This window comes from Rhinolophus sinicus, linkage group LG03 (assembly GCF_036562045.2).
Source record: "Rhinolophus sinicus isolate RSC01 linkage group LG03, ASM3656204v1, whole genome shotgun sequence".
Classification (NCBI taxonomy): Eukaryota; Metazoa; Chordata; class Mammalia; order Chiroptera; family Rhinolophidae; genus Rhinolophus; species Rhinolophus sinicus.
Genome location: NC_133753.1, coordinates 48033406 through 48046545, shown reverse-complemented (window position 1 = coordinate 48046545; position 13140 = coordinate 48033406). Strand labels below are relative to the sequence as shown.

General features: G+C 44.7%; 1 protein-coding gene and 1 long non-coding RNA gene across 2 annotated transcripts; one reads left to right on the top strand and one right to left on the bottom strand.

Moving 5' to 3' along the window:
• Positions 1-7003: 7003 nt before the first annotated feature.
• C2CD4B (C2 calcium dependent domain containing 4B) lies at positions 7004-8587 on the bottom strand. The gene is made up of 2 exons (XM_019755321.2): positions 8466-8587; positions 7004-8271 (listed from the first exon to the last, which is right to left on the bottom strand). Exon 2 carries the CDS (start codon positions 8229-8231, stop codon positions 7116-7118), a length of 1116 nt encoding a protein of 371 aa, XP_019610880.2. The 5' UTR covers positions 8232-8271; positions 8466-8587; the 3' UTR covers positions 7004-7115.
• Positions 8588-8749: 162 nt separating this feature from the next.
• Positions 8750-12768, top strand: LOC141570580 (uncharacterized). Its single transcript, XR_012494740.1, has 3 exons — positions 8750-9321; positions 9481-9641; positions 11683-12768. It is a non-coding gene; the product is annotated as an uncharacterized LOC141570580 (long non-coding RNA).
• Positions 12769-13140: the final 372 nt, after the last annotated feature.

Below are 13140 nucleotides of genomic sequence, written 5' to 3'. Positions count from 1 at the left end.
CTTTGGCCTTTATCACATGGGACAGAATCCAAGCTTTCTTTGCTGAGATGTTGGGGAGAAACTAGCTCATGCCAGTGCATGAGTACCCCCATCACTGACTCTTCTCTCCTTGCTTTGAGAAGGGGTACAGCCCAGGATACCTCAAAGGGGCAAATGGTCTCTTATCTCTAAATCATACCCCTCCATAGATGAAAATTTGTCCCTCACCTGGCTTAGGGGTTGTCATGCGGGAGACCCTACTTGCTGCGCCATTTGTCGTGCTGGGCAGCCTGCGGGGTCTCTGGTCCCGCTCCCCTCATAACGCAGGATATGGTGAGGCCAAAAAGGAACACCCACGGAGCCATAGGTAGGGGAGTCATACCACTATATTCTCACTGGCGGCATTATACTCTCACTGGAGGCTGGATCCACACTGTCCGCAAACCGCCATCCAGGCTTGCCAGCCCAGCCGCCATCTTCTTGCTAGCCCCCATTCTTCTTCTCTTCTCTTTCTGCTAGCGTAGCCACAGCAGTTATATTAGTGGCCAATGGCTCACTGGTTACAGCTGACGGCCAACCAGCCACAGCTGATGGCCATACAATCACAGTTGATGGCCATTTACTACCTGAGCCAGCACCTGTCTATGTGAGGCCGAGAGCCTGGAAACTACTTTCTGGGGCTCTGCCCCCACAGGGGTTTTCTCCAGTAATAACCTCTCTTCTCCTAGCATTGCTCTCCATAACCTCAGCTCCTGAGGTACTGATACAAGCAGCTTGGGGAACCCACAGAGGTTCTGTTCTCACACTCACTCAGGTGATTGAGACCTGCCGTCCCTGGCACCCCAGGGCCAGGGGCTTGACAGGTACGCAGAATTAGTCTCAACATCTCCACAACAGGTGGGATCAGGCAGAGCAGGCCCAGAGTTACCTGGATCAGGGGATGGAAGTCAACATCGGGACAGGGTCAGGGGCCAGAACAGAACAGGGGCCAAGTCAGCCAGAAGAGCCAGGAATCTCAACTTCCAGCTAAGAATGAGGCCCCACTCTGGCTCTGGGTTCCTCAGATGTCCTTTCAACTCAGTCCTGGTGTGATGGGATCAACATAACCAGGTGCTTGATATCTGTATAAAGGCTTGGAACAGGCTAGTATTTTACACATTAATTGACACTCCTCACGAGAATTAAGTATTCTCCAAAGTCGATGACATAACATTTCTATTTCAAAATGAGGAAACCGAGGCACAGAGAAAAAAGGTAAATCTCTGAGAGTCACATAGCTCATAAGTAGAAGAGACACAGTTGGATTCCAGAAATCCATGCTCTTAACCATAACCTTGTATAGCCTGGGGTATAGGCCCAGCTCTGCAATTGCCTCACTTGAAAATCTCGGCTTTGATTTCTGAACCTTAGTTTTCTCTCTATGCCTACCTCATAGGTAGAGGATTGTTGTGAGAATGAAATAAATCTGTGCCTGTGAAGTCCTCAGCATGGTTTCTTAATAAGAAATACACAGTAAATGTTCATTATCAACAATGTCATCAGCCTCACTATTACTAAGTGCCAAATCCCCACAAACCCATGTTTGGCAGGCTTGCCTGCCTGTCACTCTTTTCCATGTCAGTTTCCTGCTCTAAGGAAAGCCCCTGACAGCTCATTGTTATTCCCAGGCTGCCTCCTCTTCAGTTTCCAGATGATTATTTTAAAGATCACCTCCTTTGATCTTTAAATAGTCTTGTAATGTAGGTAGAGCTGATGCTTATCCAGATTAAGTACTTTGCTCAAGGATGATTCCTGCAGGGTCTAAGACAGATCTCTGTAAAATCAACTATGGTGTTTTTGTTTTTTTTAAACTATAAACTCAACTTTGAAAAAATATTATGAGTCAAGAAATAGCACGATCCAATCCCACCATCCCAACACAGCAAGGATATTCACATTACGTGTTACTCACTAGGCTCTGTCCGTCTCTGCAGACACTGATTTTTTCCCTCCTTGGAGCTGCTATCAGCACTGCTCACCCCAGTGTTGGGATGGCCCTGAAATTTCCACTGAGGAATTTTAGAATGGCCATGGAATAAATTTAGAATGACTCCAATTTGACCCCAAGAGAAGAAAAATATAATCAAATGAGAATAGATAATGAGTCATGCAGGTGTCCCATTAGAGACAAATCAGTCTTTTTGACCTGTTTTTATTTTTTAAAGAAACATTTTAATTAATTTATTTTTTACAAATAAAAATTGTATATACTTAAGGTGTACAATGTGATGTTTTGATATATATACATTGTGAAATGACTACCATAATCAAACTAATTAACATATTCATCACTTCCATTGTTACTATTTTTTGTGCGTGTGGTGAGAACACAAGGTCTACTCTCTTAGCAGATTTCAAGTACGTAATATATTATTATTAACTACAGTCACTATGCTACACATTAGGTTTCCAGAACTTATTCATCTTATAACTGAAAGTTTATACTCCTTAATCAATATCTCTGAGCCATTAGTTTTTAGTCTAAACCACACTATATCCAAATTCTCTTCTGTGAACTAAAATTATGGACACATATTTTAATGGGGACACATACGGGAAGTTAGAGGAAGAATGGGGGAAGGAAGGTTAGTGCTGATAAAGCTCTGGTTTGCTTTGACTGTCCTCCCACTTCTCCCCAACTACCTGAAGCTCATAGGAGATTTATTAATTAAAAAGAGGAAAACAATAACTTCATAGTGGAGAAACCTGATAAACACCATTACTTTAATCACATCGTCAAAGTTAACATCACTAGTAATGAGACAAATTGATATGTGTGACTCTGATGATACATTGAGAAAACACATTACTTCTGTGCTATTTCTGCCAGAAATGCATAGCCTGGATCTAACTACAAGAGAGTATCAGACAAATCTAAACTTGGAAATGTGATACATACACACACACATTTATATATATATATAAACTGACCTGAACTTATAAAAATGTCAAGATCATGAAAGCCTGAGATGAAAGGTTAAAGTGACGTGCCAACTGAATGCAACTTGTGATCCAGGAATTTCTTTTCCTTAAAAAACAACCCAAAACATTATAGGCCAGTTAGAAAAATTTGAATAGGGTCTACAGATTACCAGTAGTATTGAATCAATATTAATTCCCCATTTTTTTATAAGGGAATTATAAAAGACAGTATCTTTATTTTTAGGAAATCTGTACTGAAGCATTTAAGAATAAAAGGGGCACATGTCTGCAACTTACTCCCAAATCTTTCAGGAAAAAAAAATAGATAGATGACAGAAAGATAGAGATAGACAGATAGACAGATAGATAGATAGATAGGTAGGTAGATAGATAGATAGATAGATAGATAGATAGATAGATAGATAGATAGATAAACAGACAGGTAGATAGATATAAATGAATAATGATAACAATATAAACAAATATGGCAAAACGTTAACATTTGGAGAATCTGGTGAAGAGCCTGAGGGAACTCATTGTACTGTTTTGGCAACTGTTCTGTAAACCTCAAATTATTAAAAGTAAAAAACTTGATCGTGGTGAAGAGGGCAGTGCAAACAGGGTGCGTAAAGGAGGAAGATATGGTGGCTCTGGTCCAGGTGACCAGGAGGAGGAAGTGACAAAGATCCAGATGCTGCATGGACAGTTCGGACAAATGAAGCACTGTCTCCTGACAGACAGAGACAGGAGACACTGTCTCTTTGTAAAATCAGGAACTGTTACCAATCTGGAAAATAAATCCTATACCTTTTGCCAAATAAAATAAAATAGGGATTTTCCCTGTCAGGATAAATACTAGTGTCTGGTCACATGAGGCTATCTTATCAAGGCCTGGATAGTCACAAATGATGAAAACTCATCAAAATGGTTGGATTTTAGAAGCACACATCAGCTGAGCTGTTGTTCCTCTCTGGAACATGGCAGATGGAGTCTAAAGTGTATAATCAGTGGAATAGAAAGATGTAATTCTTTATGTTTGTGTCATTTAGTGCAGTCACCCACACACGTTCCCAAGTAGACTAAGCCCTTTGTACAGACTCAAGACGAGAACTACAGATGTACATAAAGCCACTCAGCAAAATTATATTCATCCGCATGAGATAAAGAGGGGATGTTCAACTTATATTTGAAAATAAAATGCTGCCTGCCTCTGTTACTATGAATCTTATGTAACTAAATGCAATTATCTCATTTAACCCTTGGCATCTTCACACGTAATATTTCAGAAAAGACAAAACTGAGGTTCAAAGAAATGTTTGCTCAAAGATCACACAACTACCTGATAGCAGAGCCTATATTTGAAGCTGGGTCTTTTTGGCCTCAGACTTTCTGCTCTTTCTAATATTCCACCTCATTTCCCCTTTCTTATTTCCTAACAGGAAGAAGCATCTGGCTCAGTAGACACTGATCTTGCACTCAGCTACAGAGATAAGCCCTATATCTCTAAGACTAATACTTTTCCCCTTGCAGGGAGTGGTTCATGATTGAGAGTGCAACCCAATGTGGGCCACTAAAATATAGTGGTCCTCCCTTAACCACAGAGAGATATGTTCCAAGACCCCCAGTGGATGTCTGAAACTGTGGATAGTACCAACCCTCTATATACTATGTTTTTTCCTATACATACATACGTTTTCACTTAAAGAAAATACTTTACAGCCTCTCTTTGGCATATCTGAATTGCCAACATCAATACCCTGGACCTTTGGAGTCATTATTAAGTAAAACAAGTGTTACTTGGACACAAGCATGTGAAACTGTGACAGTAGATCTGATGACTAAGTGTCTAATGGGCAGGTAACACATACAGCATGTAGACGCTGGACGAAGGGATGCTTCATGTCCTGGGTGGTACGGAGCAGGACGATGGGAGATTTTATCATGCTCGTTGCTCAGAATGGTGTGCAATTTAAAACTCATGAATTGTTTATTTCTGGAAATTTCCATTTAATATTTTCAGACTATAGTTGACCACGGGTAACTAAAATGGCACAAAGTGAAACTGTGGATAAGGGAGGGGGGGCTACTGTACATAGAGAAATTTGCTGGGGCCTTCTGGGAAAGTTCTTTCTCAGTCCTATGGAAATGCTTGCAGAAACAAGGCCTTCTCTCCAGCCTGAACGCTAATGAGAAATCACGGGGTAGTCACAGCTGTTCTCAGCCAACATCCTACGACTACAAGTGGGTCCCACCTGAGGATGGAATGGTGCTGTGGGTGGCAGAGCAGAGATACAGAACAAGGTATGTATCAGGAACATGCGTTCTTGATCACAGCTTCTACCGATGTATGTTCTGGACACTCTTGCTTTTCCAGACTCTGCTCCAACAGTTATTGCTGGTTTTCTTTCTCTTCACTGATGATATCCCCCTCTATTCTGGATATTCCAAATGTGTTGGATTCTTTCACATTAAAACAAATCTCCTTTGACTCAGTATTCTCTTCCAGCTAGAGCACTTTTTCTCCTCTCCCCTTTTCCAAAACTTTCTGTACTTTTTCACCTTCCTTTCATGTTTTAACCCAGTCTAGTCTGCCTCGTCTTGTCACTACTCTCATGGAACTGCTCTAGTCAAATTGATTGCTAACCTTCATCTTGCCAATGCCAATAGCATTTCTCTATTCTCATTTTTCTTGAGTCCCTTGCAAGATTTAAATGAGTTGAACATCCCCTCCTTCTTGGAATACTTTCCTGTCTTGGCTTCCATGAATCCACATGCGTCCAGTCTTTCCCCTACCCCACTGGCTGCTGTTTCTCTTTCTCCTATACTGACTTCTCCCCATCTATTGAATTTACGAATGTTGGCTTGTGTCAAGGCTTGGTCTTAGGTCCTTTACTCTTCTCTATTGATTTCATCTCTTCCTATATTCATTCAACATTTAATCAGTATTTATTGAGTGTCTACTATGTGCCAGACTCTATTCTAGGCACTAGAAATAGAGCAATGCATAAACAAAGTTCCTGCCTTTATAAAGCACACGTTCTAGTGGAAGAGAAGGTAAACAACAAAAAAATGTATAATATGACGTCAGGTAGTAATAAGTGCTATGAAGAAGAATAAGCAGTGATAGTGCCAATGATACTCCCCCCACCTTTGTTAGATAGGATGGACAGGGGAGGGCGCTCTAAGGAGGAGGGACATTTACATCTGAGAAAACTGGAATATGAGAGAGAAAAGATAAGAATGATTCCAGACTCTTGGTTTGTGTGAAAGAAAGAATGATGGTGCCATTTATTGAAATAAAGAAGACTAAAAAAGAAAGAAGGCAGGAAGAAGGAAGGAGAGAGAGAGAGAGAGAAAGGAAAGAAAGAAAGAAGAAAGAAAAAAGAAAGGAAGACTAGGGGAGGAGGAGATTTGGGAGGGAAAAATCAAGAATTCTGGTTTGGATGTATTAAGGGGTCATATGGACACATTAAGAGGTAATTTGAATAGATTAAGTTTCTCTTGCAGATGATTCCTTCCTCAGGTTTTAGGGAGACCTTTTCTGACCACTCTAAGAAGAAGGAAGAGGGGGATGCCAGGAATGTCTATTCCCTACATGACCATCCATCCATTTTGGTTCCCCTTTCCTTAGCAATTTTTGGAGACTTGCCTTTCAACAGAATCCTGTCTTTCTCAATGGGAAAAGAATTCTTTCCCCACTAGGGTGTCCTTATTCTGATGCGCATGTGTGCACGAATGAAGATAGGAACCTGTGCCACATCAAATATGTAAAGCTGTACATATGCATATTAGCATTGGGCATGACTCTGAAGGAATAACTTTTCTTTTTAAACCATTTAGCATTAATATAAAGCAGGGAGGAAAAACAACGCAGATGGGGTGTAGTTCCTTTCTCTTCTAGTGACAAGCCAACTCTTTTTGCCTCTAAATTAAAAATGTCCTGGAAAAGGGGATTGGATGCTGTGAAGAGAGGAAGGGGTCCTTATTTTGTCCTTCCCTACCAATAAACGATGACAAAAGCAGACAGCTAAGAACTAAAATGTCAATAAAGCAAGATTATGAATAGAAAAATGAATAAATAATATTTAATTTGTACAAAGCGGCTGTCAGTGTCCGAGTGAGAGTCCCCAGTGAGCAGCGAGTCCCCACAGGCAGGGCCTGAGACCTGCGTGCCCTCAGAGCAGCAGGAGGGAGCCCAGCAGCAGCTCGCCCTGGCCCAGCAGGCGGCCCCGCTCCAGACCGCCGCCCGTGTTCTCCGCCTTGACGCGCACCTCCAGGCGGCGCACCTCGTCCTCCGAGAGCCCGTCGAAGCAAAAGTCCTGGTCGAAGACCGCCTTGCAGCTCCGGCGCACCACGGCGCTGCGCCGCTGGCGCGTCTTGCCCGGCGGCTGCAGGACGAAGCTGACGCGGCAGCCGACTGCGGGGAACTTAGCAGCTCCTCCCGCCGGGCCTTCGGCACCGAGCAGCCGGATGCGGAGGCGCCCGCTTGGCCGACTGTACTCGGCGGCCAGGCGCAGGGCGCCGCCGGCACCACCCAGAGTCACTGTGCCCTCTGCCTCCAGACATTCGGGCCGCGAGTTGGGAGGCTGCGGAGCAGATGTAAAGGGGTCCCGGACCGGGGACCCGGAGCCAGCGCCACGCTCCTCGTCCTCGTCCCCGCTGGAGACGGAGCGGGCGCGGGCCAGGCCACGACCCCTCCGAGCCCGCAGCGCGCGGTTCAGTAGCACTTCGGGGGCGCGCAGGAGGCGGCGGCCGCGGGACCGCGGGGCGAGCGCGTCCCGGGGCAGGCGGGGGCCGCCCGTGACCGTGGAGGTGCGGGAGGAGCCTCCGCCCGGTGATCCGATGGGGGCGTCTCCTCCGCTGCCGTAGGTGTTGGCCCGCGCGCGGAGCACGGGCCCGGCGGCGGGAGGGTGCAGGAACACGGAGGCGCTGGGGCACCCCAGGAAGAGCGACTCCTTCCGGCGGGTGTGCGGGCTCTCCAGAAGCGCGCAGAAGCCATAGGCGGTGCGCACGCGGGGCAGGTGCGGCAACGAGAGGGCGGCCTGCGAGCGCGGGTCCCAGTCCGTGCGCCCCGCGCCGTCGTCAGCTCCTCTGGGCCACAGGTCGGGCTCCGCTGCGCACCGCCGGGGCACAGCGGCGGCCGGGGGCTGCGATTCAGGCGCGCAGGGCACTGGCAGCCGCGGCGGGATGCAGAACTCAGGGATGCGACCCGGGGTGAGCACATTGGAGAAGGCGGGCTCCGGAGCAGCGCTGCCCGCGGTGGAGGCGCGGAGTTTCCCGAGGAGCCGCATCTTGCAAGACCGGGGCTAGGAGTGACGGGAAGAAGCGCTCCTGCGGGGAAGAGAAGCTGTTGAGTTTGGACGTCTGGGGGCCGCTTGAGACGTGGCTGGACCCCTCCCCTGGGCCGTCTGAGGGTACCAACGCGTTTACCTCCCGGTCAGTCTCAGCCGAGCTCTCTCGCACCCACAAACCCGCCCGGCCTTACGCTCATTAATACAAAATAAACGACAAAATAGAAATCAAACCTTTTCCTCTTCTTCAGTCACTCTGGATCAAGAGTTGCAAATTCAGTGCTCTTGCCTCCTGGTCACGGATGAGTCGCCAGCTTCAGCACTGTGGCCGGGACAGTGGCGCTCCTCTCTTATATTGGTAGCCTGAGTCCCGCCCCCTGGCCGGGAGCCCAATCCCTGGAGGCCCTGGACAGTCCGCCTTTCAGGCCACCCCTTCCCGCGGACGCTGGGCGTCCCTGCAGTTGGTGCCCAAGTGTGAGCAAAGCTGTCGCCGGAGCAGGCGCCCTCTGGTCAGCAGGCACCCTCTGGGATTTGCATCCGCTCTGCTTGCCCGAAGCCCCGTGTACAAGCCTGTGAAAAGTTGCAGGTGAAAAAAGGAAGCCTCATCGCCCTGCCAAGGGACAACTGGCAGCTGAAAATATTGGCGGCCTCTTGGAGAAAGTGAATTCCTTTTTGCTAGGAGCTAAATCCTGTCACCCTTCACATGACTCACACGCTTTGAGGACTTCTATTTTACTGCCCCCACGCACCTGCCATGTACTGACCAATATGGTTTCCATGGTACTCGTGTATTAGTTATTCCTGTGTACCTGTGCTGGACGCTGGCCTCCTTAACAGCACAGGGCCTGGCTCAGTCAATGCCATAAACACTGGTGACGTGGGTGAATTAATGTGTGCAAAAATTTCTGGATGACTTCAGGTTCTGCCTGTCATCTTGTCACAAAAGATGGGGCTTCTGGATCATGCCCTTAAAATAACATATTTCCCAAGCTACCGCTTTTCTCTCTGCTCCAGCATGGAGGTATCCAGTTATACAGTCTTACAGAAAATCTAGGTTGCATCTTTCCACCCCCAACCTTTATTTTCTAAGGTGAGAAAACTGGAAGCCCTGAGAGAGAAGGAAATTCCATAAAGGTTAAATAAGGCTAGTTAATGGCAGGACCTGGAACTAGCAATTTCCTGTTTATTTGGCTCTGCATGTGATGCTTCCTGTTATCTGAAATGCTTTCTCTGCTTTTTCTCTCTGTAGGACTCCTGTTTATTTTCCATAATTCAGCCAGACATCATGCGTTCAGGATCCTTTACCCAACAACCCCACCACAGTTCACCAGCGCCTCCTCATTCCCTCCATAAGCGGTCTATGTACTACTGCCGCGTTCAGCATGCTGCTTTGGGATTTTTGGTTTACAGGTTTGTCTCCCCTAATAAGCTGAATTTCTTGAGGGCAAGGACTGGGGCAATTCAACCAGAGTAGAGTTTGGGGGACCGATTATGAATATATGTAAAATACAAGTGCTTCAATGCATAACCTGGTCTGCCTTCATCCCAGTTGTCCTATCCAAGGACAAGCCTAGCTGTCTTATTCATCTCTTATCCAATTCCAGCACCTGGGGATACAATACCAGGCAAAGAATAAGTGCTCAGTAAATATTTGATGAGCATTCAATTATATTGTGTTGAATTGAACCTGATCTACAATCCAGGTCTTATGACTGTCAGGTGCTTTTAACCACATATCTCTCTAACTGTGGTATTCCATTTCTTTTTTTACAACAAACTAGTGAAGTGGACACTGCTTCTGTTAACCAGATGAGAAACTGAGACTCAGGTTAAGAGACTCATCTAGGGTCATTCAAACTATGAATAGCAGCCCACATATTGTGAATCCTAGCTTTTTTGTTCTCTCTCTCTCTCTCTCTCTCTCTGTCTGTCTCTCTCTCTCTCTATCTCTCTCTTTCTCTCTCTCTGTCTCTCTGTCTCTCTCTGTCTCTCTGTCTCTCTCTCTCTCTGTCTCTCTCTCTCTCTCTGCCTCCCTCCCTTCCTCCTTTCCTTCCTCCATTCACTCAGTTCATTATAATGCAGAGTCTGTTGTGTGTCAAGCATTGTGTGTGGGGCTTGTGTTGCATTTTACACCCAGAATATTAATTCTTAAAGCGACTCAGTCTACTAATAAGTGTTTCCCACTATCCTGACTTTAGAATAAGCACCATTATTTCCAAATCCTTAAAGGTAAGGAGAGTGAATGTTTTCTCTGGGTAGTAATTAATGCTTTCTTTCTTAATTGATCACTGTTCTCCTCTAATATATGCTTTTTGGGGGGCAGAGAGAGGTGGTGGAGCATGGATCAATATGCAGCCAGGGAGCAGTAACCATTCCTGCTGAAGCCACACTCGCAAGCAGAGTGCCCAAGGCTCTGACTGTATCATTTCTATTTGATTCGTCAGGTCAATCTACAAATTCCTAACTCAATGGTCTCTAAAACAGAGACCAACTGCGTTATGTCCTGTTGATATGTGCCAGCTCACTTCAAATTAGGCCTTAGTGAGTGAAATGGCTTTCACTCTCCTGAAGGCCTTTGTGATATGAACACAAACATTTTGTCAGTGGGTAAATGCCACTGAAAGCAGGACATGGGATATGAGTAATTGTGATACCAGTATTTCCATGTTCCCAGAACCACGTAAGTATGGCTATAAACACAATCTCTATCTAGAGGGTTTTCCCAAACCATTAGTTTTCCATGAATCAGTATTCTACAGAAGAGAAAGTAAGCTACAGAAAAATTAAATTACTTACCCAGGAATACACTCCAGTTATTCATTCACTTAAAACCATAGCTGCAGCTGTATCCACAGTTAGAGGCCTGGTTTCCTTCCTGATTCTGAAATCACGCGGGGAGAAAGTGAAAAACAACCCAACCCATCAGTGGAAACTGATCACTCCAGTTGTTTCATTGTTTTGTGCCTTGTGACCACATAAAGTTCACCATCATCTTGTATTCAAAGCTTTGAAATTGTTATTTCAAAGAAACTCTCCCAATAATAATATAACTTTTCCTGAACATTCACTATATACTGGGTCTTATTGAATTCCTAAATCATCTTCTATAGCTCGTAGAAGATAAACAACTTGTCCAAAATCGCACATCCATTAAGAGCAGAGCTGAACTCTCACCCAGATCCATCTGGCTTCTTATCCTGTGCGCTTTTAACCACTCAACGCTGTTTATCTTGAACCCATCTCCTCTCTAGGCAGCTAGATAAGAGAAAGAGACCCTTTTCCCCAGGCCTTGAGTTGCAACTATACACCTTGTTTACACCTAATCAATTAAAGCATGCAATTGGCATAAGCAGGAAGTCTAGGCACAGTAGTGCTGTACCTTTTGTAAACAGAATCCTTGTTCTCCCAGGAAGTGTATTCATTCTTTTTACCATACCTTGTTCCCAAACAGGATTTGAAGTGATTTACATAACAAAGACCCAGGAAATATATCAATGGCTAGAGGCTGACATAGTAAATATGGAAAAGACCTGTAATCCACTGAGAAAGAACCCTAAATAAACTAGACTTACGTTGGTGAGCATACTCTAGTGTGTACAGATATTCAATTCTAACTTTGTACACCTGAAACTTATATAATATTACAAACCAACATTGCCTCAATAAAAAAGAATTAATATGTGTCATACCTATGCCCCTGGAATGGGAAGAACAAAGCGTGAAGCCTGTTAAAGAGGCTCCAGTGGGAAGACTTGGGATAGTGAGAAGTCCTACAGAAGCCTCACGGTTCACTAGCTTTGGAAAACCAGCAAATAACCAGTCTAATGTCCAGAGGTGTGGGAATGGCCATTCCCCTTTACAGAAAAAAATACTCATGGAAAATCATCATCAAGAAGACTAGCAACATAGGAACATGTTTCTGATGGAGCATTCGATGAAACTAGCAATATACTCAATTATATATTCCTTAACATCATAATTGGATAAAGATATGATTTCCTAAAGCCCAAAACTGGAAGGGAATAAAAAATATCAAAACAACTTCCTTGCTGTGGGTATTGAAGTATTTATCGACGTATGCCCCGGTTCACGGATAGTTAGTTCATTGATAGTTGCACATACAAAAATACGTGCAGCGTGATCAGATAAAACAAAAAGAAGTAGGTGAATTGGAACAGAAGGCAAATAAAAGTAGGGAGAATATGATAAAACCAGAAATGAGGTTAGAATAGAAAACATGCAGTGAACATTTGTAACTGCCACAGCACTGCAGGAGCAGCACTACAGAATCTGGCATCAGAAAAAGTTGACTTTGAGCTCTAGTTCAGCAATTTACTTTTTCCGTGTCCTTGCACAAGTCATTGCATCTCCAATATGCCTTGTATTCTTCCCTAAGATGGGAAAGATGTTAATGCCTTCCTGAAGCGAGAATGGGAATTTTTGCATTAAAGTACTTTGTAAGTCATAAAGTGCAATCAGTCCTTTACTTGCTGTTCCCTGAAAGCATTATATTCCCTCACTTCCATAACTTTCACATCCTGCCCTCCACCAGAGTTCAAGACTCCTAATTCATCCTTCTAGGACAACGTTCAAACATCCCTTCCTCTTCAAAGCCCTCTGTGAGCACCCAGGCTGGGTCATGTGGCCTTTTTCTGTGCTCTTCAGAGTGAAGAAAAGACAGAGCAGTGATGGAGACTTCCAAACTTGGGTTCACAATCGATCTGCCACTTTCTATATGTGTGACCGTTGCGCCAAGTTATTAAAATGCTCTGAGCTCCAATGTTATCTACTAAGTGAGAGTAGCAGTACCTATTACCTTTATTTTGCGAGGATTAGAGATTAGATATAGAAAGCACAAGGTACATAATAGGCTTAGTAAATTTTGGTTATTACTAAAATAATTTCCTTG